At 43.4% G+C, this 23740-nt stretch overlaps 1 protein-coding gene across 2 annotated transcripts in view; it reads right to left on the reverse strand.

Annotated features, from left to right (window-relative positions):
- Positions 1 to 211: 211 nt before the first annotated feature.
- Positions 212 to 23740, reverse strand: part of LIN7C (lin-7 homolog C, crumbs cell polarity complex component) — a 131628-nt gene continuing 108099 nt past the window's right edge. For both annotated transcript variants that reach the window (XM_073573857.1, XM_073573856.1), the window contains 2 exons: positions 10753 to 10962; positions 212 to 8627 (listed from right to left, as the gene is read on the reverse strand). In XM_073573857.1, coding sequence (XP_073429958.1) covers positions 8472 to 8627; positions 10753 to 10962 — 366 coding nt within the window. In that variant the 3' untranslated portion in view covers positions 212 to 8471. The remainder of the gene's footprint in view (positions 8628 to 10752; positions 10963 to 23740) is intronic.

Below are 23740 nucleotides of genomic sequence, written 5' to 3' on the forward strand. Positions count from 1 at the left end.
TACTATGTTACTTCCCAAATACCCTATTTTGCTGAATCTTGACTGTAAGATGATGCTAGAATGTGAAGATTTGCTTTACTTACCTCCTTATACCTCCAGGGGCAGACCTTTTCTGGTTGAATTTCTATCATTATGTACAGAGGAATAGGCCGCAAATACACAATGTTCCTTTATTACCACCAGTGGAAAAGCAAACAAGGAAGCCATCACCATCAGTTATTACTTTTATTCTAAGGTTTGCCGCATATAAATGCTGAAATACATTACAATGGTGTCTGTGTAACAAAAAAATGCAATATATTTATAAATCCTCAGCTGTAGAAACAAAACAGCTTCAGGTCGGCGTCCCGAGTACCACATTACATATGAAGCACCAAGGTACCAGCACTACACACCTATACACCACAGGAGATATATGGACACTACAGATACAGATCATATATGTCTACGAAGTAACTACACGCACTTTGTGCACAGAAGGTCAGTGATAAGAAAACCCCCTTCATAAATATTTGAAGAAAATCTAGAAATCTACCATTAAAAAAGAACTGTAGTTACAAATGATTGTTTCCTGTACAGAGGTGGGTTCCTTGGGGGCAGTATTTTGTGGCGATTTCATGTACAGAGATGGGCCCTTGGGGGGCAGTACTGTGTGGTGGTGTTTTCTGTACAGAGGTGGGACCGCTGGGCAGTACTGTACTGTGTGGTGGTGTTTCCTGTACAGAGGCGGGTTCCTTGGGGGCAGTACTTTGTGATTTCATGTACAGAGATGGGCCCTTGGGGGCAGTACTGTGTGGTGGTGCTTCCTGTACAGAGGTGGGACCTCTGGGCAGTACTGTGTGGTGGTGTTTCCTGTACAGAGGCGGGTTCCTTGGGGGCAGTAGTTTGTGGTGATTTCATGTACAGAGATGGGCCCTTGGGGTGCAGTACTGTGTGGTGGTGTTTTCTGTAGAGGTGGGACCGCTGGGCAGTACTGTACAGAGGCGGGTTCCTCGAGGACAGTACTTTGTGGTGGTTTCATGTACAGAGATAGGTACCTTGGGGACAGTATTGTGTGGTAGTATTTCCTGTACAGAGGCGGGCCCTTGAGGGCAGTACTGTGTGGTGGTGTTTCCTGTACAGAGGCGGGTTCCTCGGGGGCAGTACTTTGTGGTGGTTTCATGTAGAGATAGGTACCTTGGGGACAGTATTGTGTGGTAGTGTTTCCTGTACAGAGGCAGGTCCGCTGGGGGCAGTACTGTGTGGTCAGGTTTCCTGCACAGAGGCAAGTTCCTCTGGGGCAGTACTGCGTGGTCGTGTTTCCTGTACAGAGGTGGGTTCCACGGGGGCAGTACTGTGTGGATGTGTTTTCTGTACAGAGGTGGGTTCCTTGGGGGTAGTACTGTGTGGTCATGTTTCCTGTACAGAGGGGGGTTCCTCAGGCGCAGTACTGTGTGGTTGTGTTCCTGAGACCTCGTCTATTACAGGACACTGAAATCTGTTGTTTTCTGAGTGCAGAAACACAACTAATTCAATGCCACCACATAAAGGACAGATCAGCCACCTAAGCGTAGTCCTGGGTCTGCCCTTCTATCTAATGCTGATCCGGCCGCTCATTCTATAAACAGGTTGCTATAGGGCATCAGGCAGTTCTGGATGTAGAAATAAATCAAATCTGATTAATCGTGCCAATACCTTAAAATGAATCTCCACTGTGTACCTTTTTTTTTTTTTTTTTAATAGGGCCAAAAATCAGTGCATAATAATCTCCTAATTAAGGGTGGGATCATAAAGCAAGGTCATATCAAAATGCTAGCTGGGAAACCATCTTACCATGATAACATTTCCCCTGCTGGCGACCTCTAAATGTGTAATAATCCATTATGGCAGAGCTGACAGACTAGTAGAAAATCAACAAAAGTCACAACTTTTACACAACTTATAGTTGCACAAAAATGGTTAACGTTGTTTCATGCCAGAAAAACAGCAAAAATACTGTAATAAAAACACTGTAATGAACTGGGGCCTACGGCTGTGTGCACAGAGTTTTTTGAGGTTTTTCTTTGGCAGAAACTCTCCAAATCTCATAACTCCTCAAAAACTGAGTTTCTGCACTGAAAACTCCACAAAGACTCTGTGTGCACAGAACCTAAGAGCGGAGATGATGAAATTAATCAGCACAAGCTACTGGACCTAAAGGCAAGTTGGAAATTCACTAAGACTGGTGCCGAGCATGAGGCGAAGAAGGGACGTGCAGACCAGTAGGGCTAAAATTTTGAGTTCTCCCTCTGTCCCATTACAGAACAGTCACATTTTTAAGGTGGAACTGTGACAACCCCCCATTCATAGAAATGCACATAAAATGAATGAGCGGACAGCGAGCCATTTGGAAGGTTAACACTTCTATAAAAGATAGAAAACATCAGAGGTCTGACTACATGATCCTGCAAAAAATACCGGCTTTTAAGACAATGGTGTCGTTAGTGTAGGGGAGCGCAGATTGATATCTCTGGAACAATGAGTACATTCCAAAATAATATATTCATGATATCAATACATAAAAGAAAGGCAAAATATTATAATTCATGGTCATGTCCACAGGACTACAACTCCCAGCATGTCAGCAGTTGTAGGTCTGCACAGGTAAGACCACTGATCTGCAGTGTGAGCACACATCACCACCTTCTGGTGATGAGAGCGTATTACATCCACTTTTTACTACAGGTTGTTCTCTGCACAGACATTTCTGATACAAATGAACACCAGAGACCCAAACCCAGAGTATATTTCCAAATAAAATCAATATTTATTGAAAAAGATTTTTAAAAAGACATTATATGAACAGAGACTAAGCACACTAGGAGGAGCAAGACGACTGACATATGCATAACACATTAGCAAAAAAAGTTAATGAAATGCCCACCAAATCATTAGAGGCTAGATTACTAAAGCAATAATGCCCTAACATATAAAGACTGAAAAGTCAGTCCAAACAGTGGCTAGCTATAAAGTAATCAAAAAGGAACTCAATTCTGTGGTTCAAAAAAGTACTCATTTAATCATAGAATTAAATCAGACTTTTGCTATAATATTTTTGTTTTTGGACTTTTTGCATTGCGTTCTTTCCTTGTGGTTTATCTATTGACGTGCAGTGTGTACTACACTGTCTGGATAATGAACTGGAGATACAATTTTCAATAAAGTGTACTATATTACTTAAAATGATTTTACTTTTTCTTTCCAGCCTTTTGTGCTGTCAATTCTTCTTAGTAGAAGGAGTAATACTTATAAAATAAAAAGTCAGTCAAAGTGCGCCCCATCGCCCGTTTCCTTTAGTACTTCATAAGGAGGCCATTTTTTTTGCTATTGTGTTTTGCATATGTCAGTCGTCTTGCTCCTCCTAGTGTGCTTAGTCTCTGTTCATATAATGCCATTTAAAAAATCTTTTTCAATAAAATATTGATTTTATTAGGAAATATACTCTGGGTTTGGTTCTCTGGTGTTCATATGTAAGTAATGAGTTATTCCTGGTGTTTCTATATTTGGGCACTTGTGTAACATTTCTGATACAAAGTAACTTTTACACTCACTAGACAATTCGATAAATGGACATCTGATCATGTATTAAAGCTCGCTCAACCCCCTGGCAGTAAAATGTACCATATTATAAATGGCCATGCTGGATCAGTCTGGGCAGGATTTGCTCGCAGTTGGTGGCTCTCCATTTTGGCCAATAACCAGAATGAGATGCAAAATGTGGAACTCCATCTTATACATACAGGTAAGAAAGACATTTTACAAGCTATTTTTGGTCCAATTTACAATGATCAAGTGCCACCTGCACCACACCTGTAGGACATGGTGATGAGCTTTGGATGCATAAAACAAATAATGACCTAAAGTAACGCAGGTAAACATTTTGTATCCAGTATTCATACATAATACATGGTAAAATGCTGTACCAAGTATTGACCCTGGCAGGAAACATGGGATATACTGGAAGCACAGTCACTCTCCACACTACTAGTGGCAGTGATCTGTGTAGTCAGAAGACAGACTGCGGCACAAGCCTGCCACCTTGTGGCCACAGCAGTGAACTGCTGTTTACAGAATTAATCCTTTACAATTGATATTACAGAGTCCAATGTAACACTTCAACTTTGCCTAACCTGTTCCCATCAGTGACAATATTCTGTATGGTGCCTTTCTTACAGAGTCCAATGTAACACTTCTACTTTGCCTAACCTGCTCCCATCAGGGACAATATTCTGTATGGTGCCTTTCTTACAGAGTCCAATGTAACACTTCTACTTTGCCTAACCTGCTCCTATCAGGGACAATATTCTGTATGGTGCCTTTCTTACAGAGTCCAATGTAACACTTCTACTTTGCCTAACCTGCTCCCATCAGGGACAATATTCTGTATGGTGCCTTTCTTACAGAGTCCAATGTAACACTTCTACTTTGCCTAACCTGCTCCTATCAGGGACAATATACTGTATGGTGCCTTTCTTACAGAGTCCAATGTAACACTTCTACTTTGCCTAACCTGTTCCCATCAGGGACAATATTCTGTATGGTGCCTTTCTTTCACCAGTTGGTTCTCCTTGTTTGATTCTAAGCCAGCAGAATGTTCTTTCTGAAGAGCTGAAATCTTAGTGCAGGCAATCGTATCAGACTGGCTAAGGTGCTGACAATTTCTAGTACTTCAATATCAGGATGAACTGTAGTTTTCTTTTATAGTTTCTTTAATATCCCATGATTAGTAGGAATAACCGGCAGCCAGACCCCCAGGACTGATAACAGGGCAGCACAGGCGGATTCATCGTCTCTCCACGGCTCTGGGCTATTTGCTCTTATTCTCTATACATTTTGCACCATTTCTTACTATTTTTCGTCACCTACTTTGGTTATCCTGATGTTTTAGACAAATTAATGAAATGTGACTTTGTAAAATGTCACTTTTTTTAGGGGGTGGTCGTGGAAGGGGCACATCTCACTCCAGTTCCTGGCTGAAGTCTAGTTTTTGCTGGAAAAACATCAACAGCACAATACAAAAAGAGAAAAATGACAAAAACACCAAAATAAGAATCAGAGCCACAGTCTATTCAAATGAGCAGATGTAAATGTCAGACAACTCTGCTAGTTCTATAGAAGGACAGCAGAGCAGAGTTTGTCATCTAGTCTTGTGTTTCAGAGAATAAAAAAAAAAAAAAAGAAGTCTTTTTCAGGTGTTTTCTTTTTAGGGATATATGGTTTATGTGGGAAAAGATTCAGTATAATCTGTTCTTTTAACAGAAATCCCTGCTCACTCTGGGCTTACAGTGAAGGAAATAAGTATTTGACCCCTTATCGATTTTGTATGTTTGCCCACTGACAAAGACATGAACAGTCTATAATTTTAAGGGTAGGTTAATTTTAACATTGAGAGAATATCAGAAATAAAATCCAGAAAATCAAATTGTATACAATTATATAAATTTATTTGCATTTTGCAGTGAGAAATAAGTATTTGATCCCCCACCAACCATTATGAGTTCTGGCTCCTACAGACAAGTTAGACGCTCCTAATCAACTCATTACCTGCATTAAAGACTCCTGTACACAGCAATAGTAAGAAAATGGAAGAAATACAAAATGACAATTGACATCGTGCAACATCTCACCTCGTCGGGTATCCTTGATCATGAGGAAGGTAAGAGATGAGCCTAAAACTACACTGGGGGAACTTGTTAATGATCTCAAGGCAGCTGGGACCACAGCCACCAAGAAAACCATAGATAACACATTACGGCTATAAAGGTTTCAAATCCTGCAGTGCCCACAATCCTAATCAAGAAGGCACATGTGCAGACCCGTCTGAAGTTTGCCAAAGAACACCTGGATGATTCTGTAAATGAATGGGAGAAGGAGCTATGGTCGATGAGACAAAAATTGAGGTCTAAGGCAATAAGTCAACTAGCTGTGTTTGGAGGAAGAGAAAAGCTGCTTATGACCCAAAGAACACCATCCCCACTGTCAAGCATGGAGGTGGAAACATTATGTTTTGGGGGTGTTTTCTGCTGAGGGCACAGGACTACTTCACCGCATCAATGGGAGAATGAATGGAGCCATGTACCGTAAAATCCTGAGAGACAACCTCCTTCCCTCCACCAGGGCATTAAAAATGAGTCGTGGCTGGGTCTTCCAGCAAGAAAATGACCCAAAACATACAGCCAAGGCAACAAAGAAGTGACTCAAAAAGAAGCACATTAAGGTCATGGAGTAGCCTCACAGTCTCCTGACCTTAATACCGCAGAAAACTTATGGAGGAAGTTGAAGCTCTTAGTTGCCAAGCAACAACCTCAAAATCTTAATGATTTAGAGATGATCTGCAAAGAGGAGTGGACCAAAATTCCTCCTGACATGTGCACAAACCTCATCAACTACAAAAAATGTCCGACTGCTGAGCTTGCCAACAAGGGTTTTGCCACCAAATATGAAGTCTTGTTTGTCAGAGGGATCAAATACTTATTTCTCACTGTAAAATGCAAATAAATGTATATAATTTATACAATGTGATTTTCTAGATTATATTTTTGATATTCTATCTCTCAATGTTAAAATTAACCAACCCTTAAAATTATAGAGTGTTCATGTCTTTGTCAGTGGGCAAACCTACAAAATCAGCAAGGGATCAAATAATTATTTCCTTCACTATAGGAGTCCAGTGCGGGGTCCTAATCAGTGAGAGACTTCCTCCCTCACACCAGAGTATACAGAAACAGCTGCCATTCATGATTAGGATCACCCACTGGACTCCTTACCAAAAACTGAACAAAGATTTCCAAGAAAATAGAAGTTATAAGGAAACTTTTCCTACAAGTTATTCTGCTCCGCTCCAACAGCTCTATAACATGCGGCTGACAGGTTATAATGGTTTGCAGAGCTTGGTGACCCGATCCAAAGGAGCGCAAAACAAGGGGGATGAGAATATTATCAATTCTTATTTTTTATTAGATAGTCCACAACGCGTTTCGACAGACAAGCTGTGTTTTCCTCAAGTACCTTCTGAGGCACCCGGCTGGAGCTGCATCTCATACCCTAATTCACGCATGGCTGGCACTCCTAACTGACTGTCTTCTACTTTTCTTAGGTTATCATGGTTTGGCCAATTGGACAGGTTTCTATTAAGGAATAACAATGGTGGGCAGGGTGAGATGTTTTGGGCATGGCTCCTGGAAAGCTCTGGCTCTCCAAGCAGAAACGCAGCATCTGATACACAATGCTCCATAAGAAAAACGGATTTAGGCTACCTGTCAATGACGAGACTGACTACCCAAACTGAAAAGACCCCTCATCCAGCCAACCAGAGGCCTACTGTGTGCTAGGGTAGAGAAAACACTTGGAAATGGTGTGATCTGCAGGGGGTGGCCGTGGCTAGTTAATATTTCTCGCCTCCTCCGGACTTACACAGGCAATACCTAGAAATGCCAGTAGGAGAAAGTCTTCTTACTGGAGAACTACTTTTATCACAGGGTAAATTGCCTTTAAGAATACATATCACTAGCTGAAAGTTCACAAGAACAACCCATCTCTGTTAAAAGGGAAAAAAAAAATAAAAAAATAAAAAAATACAAGACTAAAGTCGGGGTCACATGGGCATAGATTCTCTCCAAGATTCTCTCCAAGAGAATGTAATCCACTATGGTAATGACACTGCGATCTGAGTATGATCCTATGGTCTTGGATGAGAAAATGGGAGCCAGATTTCTCCATCTTATCCATGGAAATCTGAGTGCAGTCCGATGTTTTCCATGCCCCCATAGACTTCAATGGGTGCATGTGATCTGATCTACGGAGTCACTCACTGAATCAGTACTGCACTGCCCCATAGAAAACATTGGGCTGAGCGCTGTCCAATAACACCACACGGCCGTGTTATACCCCAATGTGAGCCCCGAGACTCCATTCTGTTCTAACTTGATTCCTAAAATACTTCACCGCTACCCCATTGCACGATATGGGCAGGAGAACACGTCCTCCGCTAAAATGACGACCAGGTGTCCAGACCCCCGATGACAAAGAGGGGCTTCAGAAAGCAGCACATAGCAGTGATGTGGGGCGGACACTGCCTGCAGCGAGACCTTACAGAGCAAGGTTACCTGCCGAGGCTGCCACCAATATACAGGAACCCATCTGCAGCACCTATGTTCCCCCTGATGCCCCCCCCATGGTGTCTGCCCAATAACACAGAGTGGGATTGGTTGCAGAAAACATTTAAGAAAACCACAAAGTCTACAAATGTAGAATTACATCACCATATTAAAAATGCTGTTTTTTAGGTTGTTTGACTTAAAAAATGAGGGTAATCAAATATCTCCCTGTAAACATTCCTGGATCTGTAGGGTCCTGACTACACCGTGTGCGGTAGTGATAGTTCACAGGAGAATGTCATTTATTCTTCAGTGATGCAGAACAGTTTGTGTCTCGTCTGCACATCGGACTCTCTCCTAGTTTTGCTGTCTGCGTTTTGCTGATCTCATCTTTTCGAAGCGAGATTCCATTTCTTCCAGGACTCGAGGGGTGTACCGGACCACCAGCTTTACCTTCCCTTGGGCGGCTTTCAGGAGCTCGACAGCTTTCTCGTGATGCTCACCCTCCACGCTCTGTACAGGAGACAAGTATCATGATGTGTTACTATGTCGTCTATGGTTATACACAGGAGATGGGGATCACGTGGAGCCATAGTGATGGCGCCTCACAGTGCATGAAGGGTGGAATAGGCACATGTCACCATATCGCTACAACACCAGGAATGTATGACCGGGGATGATCTGACAACAGGGAAAGTGACCCTCCGTGGTGAAATCCACCGACCCTCACCGCCCCCGTGGTGAAATCCGCCGACCCCCACCGTCCCCGTGGTGAAATCCACCGCCCCCGTGGTGAAATCCTCTAATTACCTAAATTGGGATATACCACTAAAAAAGTTGTCCAGAACTAAATAAAACATGGCATATTCTTACACAAACTGCTCCATACCTGTCTATAGTGCATGTCTGTCATTGCAGCTCATTTGCTGAGAAGTAAATAGAAGTGAGCGGCAATACCAAATATACCTGAAGACAAGTGTGGCAGTGTGTGTCCGTATGTATGTATCTATCATTTTTTTTATTTTTTTTTTTTTTAAGCAGCCATGTTTTCTTCTGCCCTGGACAACCACTTTAACGTTTAGCTCATAAAACTTTTTTAGAAGTAAACTATTTCTAGCTCTGCTTTTATGCAGAGTTCTACAATTTCTCCTTTTTTTTTTTTCTTTTTTTAACTAAGCGTATTAAAACCCCCTTTGCGATTTTGGCTTACCTCACCTCTGTCATCCTGCGTTAGCCACTCATTTCTGGCAGTTTAGTGGAGGTCTCCGCACTCGGACCCTCACAGTTTTCTGCCCTGAGTTACAGTGTGCTGAAGCCCCTCCGAGCAGGCCAGAGGGACAATCTTCATCCAAGGAGAAATTGTCCTTCATGTCACAATGGGCAAGGCCGGGTACAGCCGATACCTGTGCGAGCGGCTCGCTGCAAGGTCGCATTATGTCAGCGATAGAAGGGAAGGTGAATGCCTGAGCTCACTTACTCGCTCTGCCCATAAACCATCACCACAGAAGAATTCCTCTATTAACCCATTTATGTGAGGCTGGCAGAGCGCCTCTGTATACAGCTTAGGGGAGAGTCATATTTCCAACCATTTAGTCAGATAAAGGGCACTATAAGGCAATCCTTGCCTCCATTTTCTCAGATTGCCCAATATATGCACACAGCGCGGACATAAGGAACAGCCGCCTAAATCCACTGACAGAAAAGCACGAGACCCTGCTGTTGTGTACAGCGTATCTGGAATGTAATCTGGGCACTGGCGAGCTATGCTGGCACTCAGCGACACCACATCCATCTAGTGGTCAGAGCCTCACAAGGGTCATCCGGCCTTAGAAAAACGGGAAAGTGCAGCAGTTGTGATAAAAGGTCAAAAATTACAAAGACTTCTTCCCTCCCTCATCCATAGCGCCTGCTCTTTGGAACCTTCCTGCACATAACTACTGCAGCCAATTAGTGGCAATGTTACTAGCATTATGGCTCCCATCACGGGGCACCACAAATTGCCATGCGGGACACAAGGGCGCCGCAAATTCACGTGCGGGATGTGGGAATGCCGCAAATTCCTGAGTGGGACACAGGGGCGCCACAGGCGATATGATGGACAGGGAGGGCGGCAAGCAATATGATGGATAGGGAGGGCTGCAAGCGATGTGCTGGAAAGGGGACACTGCAAGCGATGTGCTGGACAGGGAGCGATGCAAGCAATATGATGGATAGGGAGGGCTGCAAGCGATGTGCTGGAAAGGGAGCACCATGACCAATATATGGTTACAGTAGTTACGTTCTGTTGGCATGTAAAGAGACTGTCAGCTTCTGTGCTGGATCTCAAGGGAAGAGAAGAGCGAATATAACTTATTTTGTCATTTTAGCACCTGCTGCATGTTTAAAAACCATTTCAAAAAGGTGGTTAAGCTCTTTAAAACTATATTCTAATTTAAAACATTTAAGGCATATCTACAGGATACACCCAAATACCTGAAAGGTGGGGATCATATGGGGCTTGGTTAGGTCCCTGGTTGACTTACCCTCGTTCACCACCCTGCAGTTACATCACGAGGGAAAAAAGTAACAGGTGAAGGCAGTCCACTCCTTATCTTAACTTTTATTTTTGTGTAAAATACAGTGAGCAAAGATTCCTTACCACTCCATTAACGGAGAGCAGCTGGTCTCCACGCTTCAGGCCTCCGTGTCTATCTGCTATGCCACCAGGGATAATACGAGAAATATAAATGGGAGAGTTTTGCTCCTTTCCTCCCATTATGTTGAATCCCAGACCTTCTTCAGTTTTAGGGAGTTCAACAACCCGAGGGTGAGAATGTCCTTCACTGGCAGCAAAAGCCGCCACTGTAGCCTGGAAAAGAGGAAACCTTATATAAACGTTTGCACAGGAGGAAAAAAGGACACATTACATAGGGTATAACGGCAAGGGATATAGTAATAGTTACAGGAGGACAGCAGTTTGGGATATAGTAATAGATACAGGAGGACACAATGGCATGGGATATAGTAAGATACAGGAGGACACAGCAGCGGGGGATATAGTAATAGATACAGGAGGACACCGCAGCGTGGGATATAGTAATAGTTACAGGAGGACACAACAGCGGGGGATATAGTAATAGATACAGGAGGACACAATGGCATGGGACATAGTAAGATACAGGAGGACACAGCAGCGGGGGATATAGTAATAGATACAGGAGGACACAGCAGCGTGGGTGTTACGTGTTACGGAACCACTCAGCACCCAGAATATGTTGTGCAGTTATATGTATGTATAATAGGTTCCATGGGAGATGCATGTCCCTAATGCATCAGCCCACAGGCTGCGCCCTGGGCAGAGGGGACACGATATTCCCCTTTTGTCCGCCCTCTCCCCCTTTTGTAATTCCCACAGTAAATATCGGCAGGCTCCGGCCACCTGCGGCTATTGTAATGTATGTCTGGCCTGCCGCTTTTCTATTGGCCTGCCCTCTATCTGTGTGATATATTCTGTGTCCTGTGAGTAAAGTGTTGCAAGACTGGAAATACGTGGAGAAGCAGTGATCTTTTATATGCGCCCATGTAACCAAGGAATTCCAGCCAGCGTCCTTCATTCAGACTCCAGCCAAAGCAGAGTGGACCTCCGGAAACACTGGGTGGTACTGAAAGAGGTACCCAAGATTGGAAGACCCCGTTACAGTGGGATATAGTAATAGATACAGGAGGACACCGCAGCGTGGGATACAGTAATAGTTACAGGAGGACACAACGGCATGGGATATAGTAAGGTACAGGAGGACACAGCAGCGTGGGATATATTAATAGATACAGGAGGACACAATGGCATGGGATATAGTAAGATACAGGAGGACACAGCAGCGTGGGATATAGTAAGATACAGGAGTACACAGCAGCGTGGGATATAGTAATAGATACAGGAGGACACAGCAGCATGAGATATAGTAATAGATACAGGAGGACACAGCAGCGTGGGATATAGTAATAGTTACAGGAGGACAACAGCATGGGATATAGTAAGATACAGGAGGACAGCAGCGTGGGATATAGTAATAGATACAGGAGGACAGCGGCGTGGGATATAGTAATAGATACAGGAGGACACAACGGCATGGGATATAGTAAGATACAGGAGGACAGCAGCATGGGATATTGTAATAGATACAGGAGGACACAGCAGCGTGGGATATAGTAATAGATACAGGAGGACAGCAGCGTGGGATATAGTAATAAATACAGGAGGACACAACGGCATGGGATATAGTAAGATACATGAGGACACAGCAGCATGGGATATAGTAATAGATACAGGAGGACAGCAGCGTGGGATATAGTAATAGATACAGGAGGACACAACGGCATGGGATATAGTAAGCTACAGGAGGACAGCAGCATGGGATATAGGAAGATACAGGAGGACAGCAGCATGGGATATAGTAATAGATACAGGAGGACACAGCAGCGTGGGATATAGTAATACTGAATATACTCATGTATAAGCCGAGATTTTCAGCACTTTCTTGTGCTGAAAACGCCCCCTCTCGGCTTATACACGAGTCATTGTCGGAGGGGGAACAGAAGACATCATACTCACCCTCCTGGTGTCATCGTTGCATATCAGTCCCTGCATCTCAGTCCGGGCGCCGGCATCTCCCTTCCCATCTTCCTTCCAGTGCGGAGCGGTCACGTAGTACTGCTTATTAAAGAAATGAATATGCACACGTCTCCACTCGCATAGAAATGGAGCGTGCACATTCATTACTTTAATGAGCAGTACCATGTGACCGCTCAGCACTGGAAGGAAGACAAGAAGAGAGATGCTGGCGAACGCCCCGGACTGAGATGTAGCATCGCTAGGAGGGTGAGTAGGACTGGGGGAGGGTGAGCCATGCGATACTCACCTGCCCCCGTTCTACCGCCATGCTGTCTTCCGTGTCCTCTGGCTGTGATGTTCAGGTCAGAGGGCGTGATGACGTGTTTAGTGTCTGCCCTCTGCCTGAACAGTCACTGTAGAGACCCAGAAGACACAGCGACGCGTGGCAGTGGAACGGGGACAGGTGAATATTGCAAGTGCTGGGGGCCTGATCCAGCAGCGACACCGGCACCTGGCCCCCATAGCGCGCCGGTGTCCCCGCCTGCTCAAGACACTGGCACCTGGCCCCCAGCAACGAGATGTGAGTATGTCTTTTTTTTTTTTTCATCGCAGCAGCACAGGGGGCATATTTTAATATGGAGCATCTTATGGGGCCATCAACCTTTATGGAGCATTATATGGGGTATATTTTAATATGGAGCATCTCTTGGGGCCATCAACCTTTATTGAGCATTATATGGCGCATATTTTAATATGAAGCATCTTATGGGGCCATCATTAACCTTTGTGCAGCATTATATGGGACATATTTTTGTATGAAGCATCTTATGGGGCCCATCATGAACTGTATGGAGCATTATATGGGGCTCCTGATTCAATATGGATATTCAAAAACATTTAACCTCCTGATGTCTCAATTAATTTTACTTTTATTGGTACCTATTTATATTTTTGTACCAGTAGCTGCTGCATTTTCCACCCTAAGCTTATACTCATGTCAATAAGTTTTCCCAGTTTTTTGTGGCAAAATTACTGGCCTCGGCTTATATTAGAGTATATATGGTAGTTACAGGAGGACACAGCAGCATGGGAAATAGTAATAGATATTATATCACATGCCGCTGTGTCCTCCTGTGATTATTACTATATCCCATGCTGCTGTTTCCTCCTGTAACTATTACTATATCCCATGCCGCTGTGTCCTCCTGTAATAGTTACAGGAGGAAACAGCAGCATGGAATATAGTAATAGTCATAGGAGTACACAGCAGCATGGGATATAGTAATAGATACAGGAGGATACAGCAGCATCAGGTTGACATGTGAGTTGTGTAGAGTGCATCAGGTTGGCATATGTAAAGTATGCAAGTCAACCATTTTTTGGAGCCTTCCTCTCTTTGCAGTTTGAGGGACCTTAGAGATTAAATGTTTCCCTGGTAGAAAAGTTGTGGTAAACAGCAAAAACAGACGTTGATTAGTGATTTGCATCACTGATAAACACACAGCAGCTGCAGGAAGCACGAAAAATAAGAAAACTGCCAGGAATTGAGAGATTAAGTACTGGTCAGCAGAAGGGAGGGGTGGGAGAGGGGGAAGAGGTGGGTGAAGGGGGATTGGGGTGGATTAGGAAATGTCAGGATCAGGAACTTCTTTAGCAGCAGGAACACCAGCAGTGATGGCTTTGGCTTGAAAAAGTCTGTCACCACAAGGCTGAGCACAGAGCACAGAACGACACAGTGACCGCCCAGTAAAAGTCCACAGTTAGCATGAGGAAGTACAAGGCAGTCACTGGAGGAGTCAAATGGTGTCTGTGCACTCTGATTGGTGCAATCGACACACCAATCAGAACTGGCCCTGGTGATACCGGAGGACACATCAGTGTGGGCTAAAGCAAACTCGATATTTTTTCATGGCCGCAAATACGGCCCTCACGGCCATACGGAGACCGGCCCTCCTACTATTTTTGCGGGCCGATTTTGCAGCCCCAGAGAAATCTATTTACCTGCAGATTTACTGTGGATTTTCTGCAGATTTTGTGCGGATTTCTCCTGCGTTTTTACACCTGTGGATTACTATAATGGAACAGGTGTAAAACGCTGTGGAATCCGCACAAAGAATTGACATGCTGCGGATTCAAATCCGCAGCAAATCTGCACGGAAAAATCCGCAGGATGAGCACAGCATTTTTTGTTTTGCATTGATTAGAATGGTATTGTACACCACAGGAGAATCTGCTGCGGATGAGCAGGGCCAAATCCGCAAAGTGTGCACATACCCTTAGTGTCACCTTCTCTGGAAATAATCTAAGGCTGCTTTTACACTTACCGTATTTTTGTAGGCCGATTTTACGGCCCCAATAGATTTCTATGGGGCCACAAATTCAGACCTCAAAAATTACAGGGTGCGTCGGGTGCCGTACGGCCGTGATGAAAGATCGTGCTTTGCTCGATCTTTTTCACGGCGTATGGAACGGCCCCCATTAAAAGTCAATGGGGCCACAAAAACAAACTAAAGTTTGTTTTTGCGCTGCACCGCGAGTTCCAGTTTTGCAGAATGCCGTTTCTTTTCCCAATACTACAGTATACAGACCGCAAAAAATGTGGCGATATGGTCCGTAAAAACAGGCCGCAATAATGGACCGCAAAAACAGCGGTAAGTGTAAAAGTAGCCTAAGAATGTTAAAAGTTCCAATGAAAGTGTGGGTTGCATTAGCCTCACTTGATGCCAAGACATGAACGGGTGCTCATACCCGTGGAGCGGACCACCCGGCTCCTTATCCACTTCATGTCCAGAGGTATTTTGGGTTTTGCGTTTTCATTTTTTGCTCCCTTCCTTCCCAGGGCCATAACTTTTTTTTTTTCCCGGCAACATAGCCATGTGAGGGGTTGTTTTTTGCAGGACAAGTTGTAATTTTGAATGACAACATTGGTTTTAATTTATCGTGTACTGGAAAATGGGAAAAAAAATTCCAAGTGCAGTGAAATTGCAAAAAAAGTCCTATCCCACAGTTGCTTTTTGTTTGGCTTTTTTGCTAGGTACACTAAATGCTAAAACTGACCTGCCATTATGATTCTACAGGTCATTATGAGTTCATATGGAATTCATGTGGAATAAAGACATCAAACAGATTTCCCTCGTCCTTGGCACCCTCCTGACCACGGTTCATTGCTCTACAGTTAGGGTACGTGCACACGCTGCGGATTGGTCTGCGGATACATCCGCGCGGATTTTGCACAATCCGCAGATAAAGCCGCAGGTCAAAACACCTGCGGTTTATCTGCGGATTATTCTGCGGTTTGGCCCTGCGGTTTCACCATCTCCACAATGGAGGAGATAGGAATCCGCAGAAAGACTTGACATGTCAATTCTTTCTGCGGTTTAGAAACCGCAGATAATCCGCAACGTCTGCACTGCGGTTTCCATTTCCCATAGGGAATAATGGTACTGTAAACTGCAGCAAAAACTGCTGCGGATCCGCAGCAGCAGAATCCGCAGCGTGTGCACACACCCTGAGGGTATGTGCACACTTAGTTTTTAGGTTATGCGGATTTTGTTGAAAAATCCGCAGGTAAATCCGCAGGACAAAAGTCCTGCGGTTTATCTGTGGATTAGCCTGCGGTTTTGCCCTGCGGTTTCACACCTCATAATGGATGAGGTGTGAAACTGCAGCGGAATCCGCACAAAGAATTGACATGCTGCGGATTGTAACCCGCAGCAAATCCGTGCGGAAAAATCCGCAGCATGTGCACAGCGTTTTCAGTTTACCATTGAAAACAATCTAAATCTGCTGCGGACCCACAGGGCCAAAACCGCTGCGGATCCGCAGTAGAATCCGCACCGTGTGCACGTAGCCTTACTGTCCCTCAACTAGGGTCTGCGGCTGGTGCTGCCTTGGGCTTGTTATCTACCGTCCTCCCCACTGGTGTGGCTCACGCCAGCACTCCATTGAGACCGCTTTCATTTTATCCATTACGAGTTCATAGACACCAAGCATGTCTAGGTTCTTTAAGTGATGAAAAAAAAATCCAAACTTTGCTTAAAAAAAAAAAAAAAAAAAAATTGTGCCATTTTCCAATACCCGTAGAGTCTTCATTCTTTGCGTTCTCGGGCTGGTTGAGGGCCTATTTTTTGCGTGCCGAGCTGACGTTTTTAATTATACCATTTTGGTACGAGGGCTTATTTTTTGTGTGCCGAGCTGACGTTTTTAATTATACCATTTTGGTACAGATACGATCTTTTGATTCCGTTATTGCATATTAATGCAATGTCGCGGCAACCAAATAAAACAATTCTGGCGTTTTGACTTTTTTTCTCGCTACGCCATTTAGCGATTGATAGATCAGGCGATTCTGAATGCGGCGATACCAAATAAGCAGGTTTGATATTTATTGTTTTATTTTGAATGGGGCGAAAGGGGGGTGATTTGAACTTTTATTTTTTTTAAAAAACATTTTTTTTCTACTTTTGGCACGCTTCAATATTCTCCAAGGGAGACTAGAAGCTGCCATAACCCGATGAGCACTACTACATACAGGTAATGATCAGTTCACCTGTATGTAGCTGAATTACTAATTTGCTAAGAGCGCCGACCACTGGGCGCGCTCACAGCAAGCCAGCAGCGACATGCAGAGAGGTCTCCAGGAGACCTCTGGTTGTCATGCCAACCCACAATCATGTGACAGGGGTCACTGATGGACGGATTTCCGGCACGATTGCCAGAAGCGCATGTTAAGTGCCGCTCTCAGCGTTTGACAGCGTGATTTAAAGGGTTAATAGCCCTGGGTGGACCACGATTCCTCCCGCAGCTGTTCCAAGCACATGTCAGCTGTTCAAAAGAGCTGACATGTGCCAGAAAAGATGTTGGCTCATCGCCGGAGCCCACATCAAAGGGAGGGTGTCCAACATCGGTGTACTATTACGTCCGATGTCAGAAAGGGATTAAAACACTTAGTCACTTGGAGGAGTCGCACCAGTAGGCACAAGCTATGCTTTAACAGTTTTATTCATTCCATCTCGTCAAGATATTGCACCGCAAGGAGTGACATATACAGCGGGTGTAAGAAGTATTGAAAACGTCACAAATTTTCTAAGTAAATATACTTCTAAAGGTGCTATAGATATGAAATTCTCACCAGATGTCAGTAACAATCCATCCAATCAACACAGGAAGGAAATCACCATAGATGTCCATAAATGATGTGTAATAATGAGAATGTCACAGCGAAGAGTATTGGAAAGGGTTGTTACAGACATCCTGGTGAGAATTTCATGTCAATAGTAGAGTTGAGCGATACCGTCCGATACTTCAAAGTATCGGATCGGAATGGATCGGCCGATCTTAAAAAAAAGTATCGGTATCGCCGATTCCGATATCGGAAGTCCCATTCAAGTCTGTTTTTCTTTCTGGGGTCTGTACGGGCCTTTCGGGGGGCTGTGCCGGCCTGCCAGGGGGTCTGTGCAGGCTCCGGTGGTCTGTGCCGGCCTGCCGGGGGGCTGTGCCGGCCTGTTGGTGGTCTGTGCAGGCTCCGCTGGGCTGTGCCGGCCTGCCGGTGGTCTGTGCAGGCTCCGGGGGGCTGTGCCGGCCTGCCGGGGGGCTGTGCCGGCCTGCCGGGGGGCTGTGCAGGCTTCGGGGGTCTGTGCAGGCATCATCCGATGGGACTACAAGTCCCATCGGGCGATGCCTGCTACCATGACAGTGATTGACACATTAGCCAATGATGGGACAGTAGTAGTCCCATCATCCGGCTAATGTGTTGAATGTAAAAAAAAATAATAAAAAAAAAAAAAAATTACATGCTACATACATACAACATGCATACTACATACATGCTACATTCATACTACATGCATGCAACATGCATACTACATATATAGTACATGCAACATACATACTACATATATACTACATGCATACTACATATATACTACATACATACTACATATATGCTACATACATACTACATATATGCTACATACATACTACATATATGCTACATACATACTACATATATGCTACATACATACTACATATATGCTACATGCATGCTACATACATACTGCATGCTACATACATACTGCATGCTACATACATACTGCATGCTACATACATACTGCATGTTACATACATACTGCATGCTACATACATACTGCATGCTACATACATACTGCATGCTACATACATACTGCATGCTACATACATACTACATGCTACATACATACTACATGCTACATACATACTGCATGCTACATACATACTACATACATACTACATGCTACATACATACTACATGCTACATACATACCACATATATACTACATACATACTACATACATACTACATGCATGCTACATGCTACATACATAACACATATATACTACATGCATGCTACATACATACATACTACATGCTACATACATACCACATACATACCACATACATACTACATGCAACATACATGCTACATACATGCTACATGCTACATACATACTACATATATACTACATGCATGCTACATACAACATACATACTACATGCATGCTACATACATACTACATACATACTACATACATACTACATACATACTACATGCATGCTACATACATACTACATACATACTACATGCATGCTACATACATACTACATGCTACATACATACCACATACATACTACATGCATGCTACATACTGCATGCTACATACATACTACATACATACATACTACATGCTACATACATACCACATACATACTACATACAATACATTCATACAATACATACATAGACATACAGTACATATAACATAGAGTAACATACTTACCAATACTTGTCACATTGTTCCCCGAAGCCATTGTCTTTTACGGAATAAATATTAACATAACAAACCACAAAAATACTCACCCACGATCCGAAGCAGTCCACGAATGTGTCCCATGACGATCTTGGGTAGAGAACGGCAGCATCAGCTGATGCTGCCGTTCTCTACGGGCTGCAGGAATCCAATGACGGAAGGTAGGTATCCTTCCGCACTGTATTCCTCCGCCACTTAAAAAAAAAAAAAGTCCCTAGTCTCACTTTATGCCATTGCTGTGTGGGAATTTCCCACGCAGCAATGGCATAAAAAAAAAAGTCCCTAGTCTCACTTTAAGTGGCGGAGGAATACAGTGCGGAAGGATACCTACCTTCCGTCATTGGATTCCTGCAGCCCGTAGAGAACGGCAGCATCAGCTGATGCTGCAGTTCTCTACCCAAGATCGTCGTGGGACACACTCGTGGACTGCTTCGGATCGTGGGTGAGTATTTTTGTGGTTTGTTATGTTAATATTTATTCCGTAAAAGACAATGGCTTCGGGGAACAATGTGACAAGTATTGGTAAGTATGTTACTCTATGTTATATGTACTGTATGTCTATGTATGTATTGTATGAATGTATTGTATGTAGTATGTATGTAGTATATATGTGGTATGTATGTAGCATGTAGTATGTATGTAGTATGTATGTAGCATGCATGTAGCATGCAGTATGTATGTAGCAGGCATGTAGTATATATGTAGTATGTATGTAGCATGTAGCATGTAGTATGTATGTAGTATGTATGTGGTATGTATGTAGCATGTAGTATGTATGTAGCATGCATGTAGTATATATGTAGTATGTATGTAGCATGTAGTATGTATGTAGCATGCATGTAGTATGTATGTAGTATGTATGTAGTATATATGTGGTATGTATGTGGTATGTATGTAGTATATATGTAGCATGTATGTAGCATGTATGTAGCATGTATGTAGCATGTATGTAGCATGTATGTAGCATGTAGTATGTATGTAGCATGCATGTAGTATGTATGTAGTATGTATGTGGTATGTATGTAGCATGTAGTATGTATGTAGCATGCATGTAGTATATATGTGTTATGTATGTAGCATGCATGTAGTATGTATGTAGTATGTATGTAGTATGTATGTAGTATGTATGTAGTATGCATGTAGTATATATGTGGTATGTAGTATGTATGTAGTATGTATGTAGCATGCAGTATGTATGTAGCATGTATGTAGCATGTATGTAGTATATATGTAGTATGTATGTAGCATGTAGTATGTATGTAGCATGCATGTAGTATATATGTAGCATGTATGTAGCATGTAGTATGTATGTAGCATGTAGTATGTATGTAGCATGCATGTAGTATATATGTAGTATGTATGTAGCATGTAGTATGTATGTAGAATGCATGTAGTATATATGTATGTATGTAGCATGTAGTATGTATGTAGCATGCATGTAGTATGTATGTAGTATGTATGTAGTATATATGTAGTATGTATGTAGCATGTAGTATGTATGTAGCATGCATGTAGTATATATGTGTTATGTATGTAGCATGCATGTAGCATGCATGTAGTATGTATGTAGCATGCATGTAGTATGTATGTAGTATATATGTGGTATGTAGTATGTATGTAGTATGTATGTAGTATGTATGTAGTATGTATGTAGTATGTATGTAGTATGTATGTAGTATGTATGTAGCATGCATGTAGTATGTAGTATGTAGCATGCAGTATGTATGTAGCATGCATGTAGTATATATGTAGTATGTATGTAGCATGTAGTATATATGTAGTATGTATGTAGCATGTAGTATGTATGTAGCATGCATGTAGTATGTGTAGTATTTTTTTTTTTTTTTTTTAACATTTAACACATTAGCCGGATGATGGGACTACTACTGTCCCATCATTGGCTAATGTGTCAATCATTGTCATGGTAGCAGGCATCGCCAGATGGGACTTATAGTCCCATCGGACGATGCTTGCACAGACCCCCGGACATCAGCACAGCCCCCCGGCAGGCCGGTACAGACCCCCACAGGGTGCACAGACCACAGCCCCCCGGCAGGCCGGTACAGACCCCCACAGGGTGCACAGACCACCGGCAGGCCGGCACAGCCCCCCGGCAGGCCGGTACAGACCCCGGGCAGTCCACACAGCCCCCCGGCAGGCCGGCAGAGACCCCCGGAAGGCCCGAAATGACGGCGCATCATGATGCGCACACACCGCGCATCATGATGACGTCATTTCGGCTGTCAATCAACTTTGAACTTCCGATGCCGACTTCCGATATTGAAAAAATATCGGAAGTCGGTATCGGAATTCCGATACAGCAAGTATCGGCCGATACCCGATACTTGCGGTATCGGAATGCTCAACACTAGTCAATAGCACATAAAGAAATAGATTTTCTCAAAAAATTTTTGACATGTCCAATACGTCACCAGGGAAGCATGAATGGTCATGTGCAAGGTAAGACAGTCTAATGGCATAGCAAGAAAACATGGATTATTCTGGAGAGCCAGTCTGGCATTGCATTGCCCTAATTTGAATAAAATAAGAAAGGGCAGCAAATGTACAGTTTTCAGGTTCAAAAGTCAAGGTAGCGTGACTTTTCAACAGATGTATTAAGTATGACTCACTGTGGACATGGAGGGGAAGAAAAAAAAAAAAAAACAGTAAAACTCCTAAAGCAAAGCTGGCACCCGTCGGTGTGCAGTTCCTCCAAGAGGCCTTATATTAACCCCTTTCCTACATTGGACGTACTATTCCGTCCATGTGACCTGGTACCTAAGTCCCAAGGACGGAATAGTACGTCTAATGCGATCAGCGGCGCTCACGGGGGGAGCGCAGCTGATCGCGGCCGGGTGTCAGCTGATTATCACAGCTGACACCCAGTACAATGTGTCAGGGGCGGTCACGGACCGCCCCCGACACGTTAACCCCTGTCACACCGCGATCAAACATGATCGCGGTGTACCGGGGATTAAAGGAAGCATCGGCAGGGAGTGGGCTCCCTCTGTGCTTCCCTGCGACCCTCACAGCAGCGCGATGTGCAGCGGCGCTGTGGGGGTCGCCTTTCCTGCAGGTCTCCGGATCCAATATGGCGACAGGGACCTTTGGGGGCCTGCAGGGAGCTGGCTTCCTCACTGCCTGAAGAGCGCAGGCATGAGGAAGCCTGCAGCAGTGCCTGTGACAGATCGCTGATCTGTTACAATGATCTGTGATGTGACAGATCAGCGATTTGTCACAGGACAGTGATGGTCCCCCATGGGACATTATAATAAAGTAAAAATTAAATAAAAAAATATTCCCTAATAAATTCATTTTTTGAAAATAAAAAAAAATAAAAGTACACATATTTGGTATTGCCGCGTCCGTAATGACCCACCCTATAAAACTGTCCCATTAGTTAACCCCTTTAGCGAACCCCTTAAAAAATAAAAAATGAAGCAAAAAATAATGATTTATTATCATACCGCCGAACAAAAAGTGCAATAACTCACGATCAAAAAGACGCATATAAATATCCTTGGTACCGCTGAAAACGACATCTTGTCCCGCAAAAAACGAGCCACATCACAGCATCATCAGCAAAAAAATAAAAAAATAAAAAGTTATTGCTCACAGAATAAAGTGATGCAAAAATAATTATTTTTTATATAGAAATTGTTTTCATTGCATAAAACCGCCACAACATAAAAAAATTACATAAATGAGGTATCGCTGTAACCGTACTGACCCGAAGAATAAAACCGCTTTATCAATTTTACCGCACACGGAACGGTGTAAACGCACCCCCCAAAAGAAATTCACGAAACGCTGGTTTTTGTTCATTCTGCGTCCCAAAAATCGGAATAAAAAGTGTCACATGCCCGAAAATGGTACCAATAAAAATGTCAACTCGTCCCGCAAAAAATAAGACCTCACATGACTCGGTGGGTCAAAATATGGAAAAATTATAAATAGTAAATCAAACCCCCCGTTATCACCCCCTTAGGCTAGTTTCACACTTGCTTTTTTTTGCAGCGCGTTTTTCCCGCAAAAAAACGCATTGAAAAAACGCATACATAAGCATACAACTGCTGCGTTTTTTTCAAGCATTTTTATGAGCATGCATGAAAAAAACGCAGCGTTTTTATGCGTTTGTATGCGTTTTTAGCGCGTTTTTACCGCGTTTGCGTTTTTTTCCAACATTTTTA

The sequence above is a fragment of the Dendrobates tinctorius genome, unplaced genomic scaffold (genome assembly GCF_039654945.1).
Source record: "Dendrobates tinctorius isolate UK_male_01 unplaced genomic scaffold, ASM3965494v1 ptg000037l, whole genome shotgun sequence".
NCBI lineage: Eukaryota > Metazoa > Chordata > Amphibia > Anura > Dendrobatidae > Dendrobates > Dendrobates tinctorius.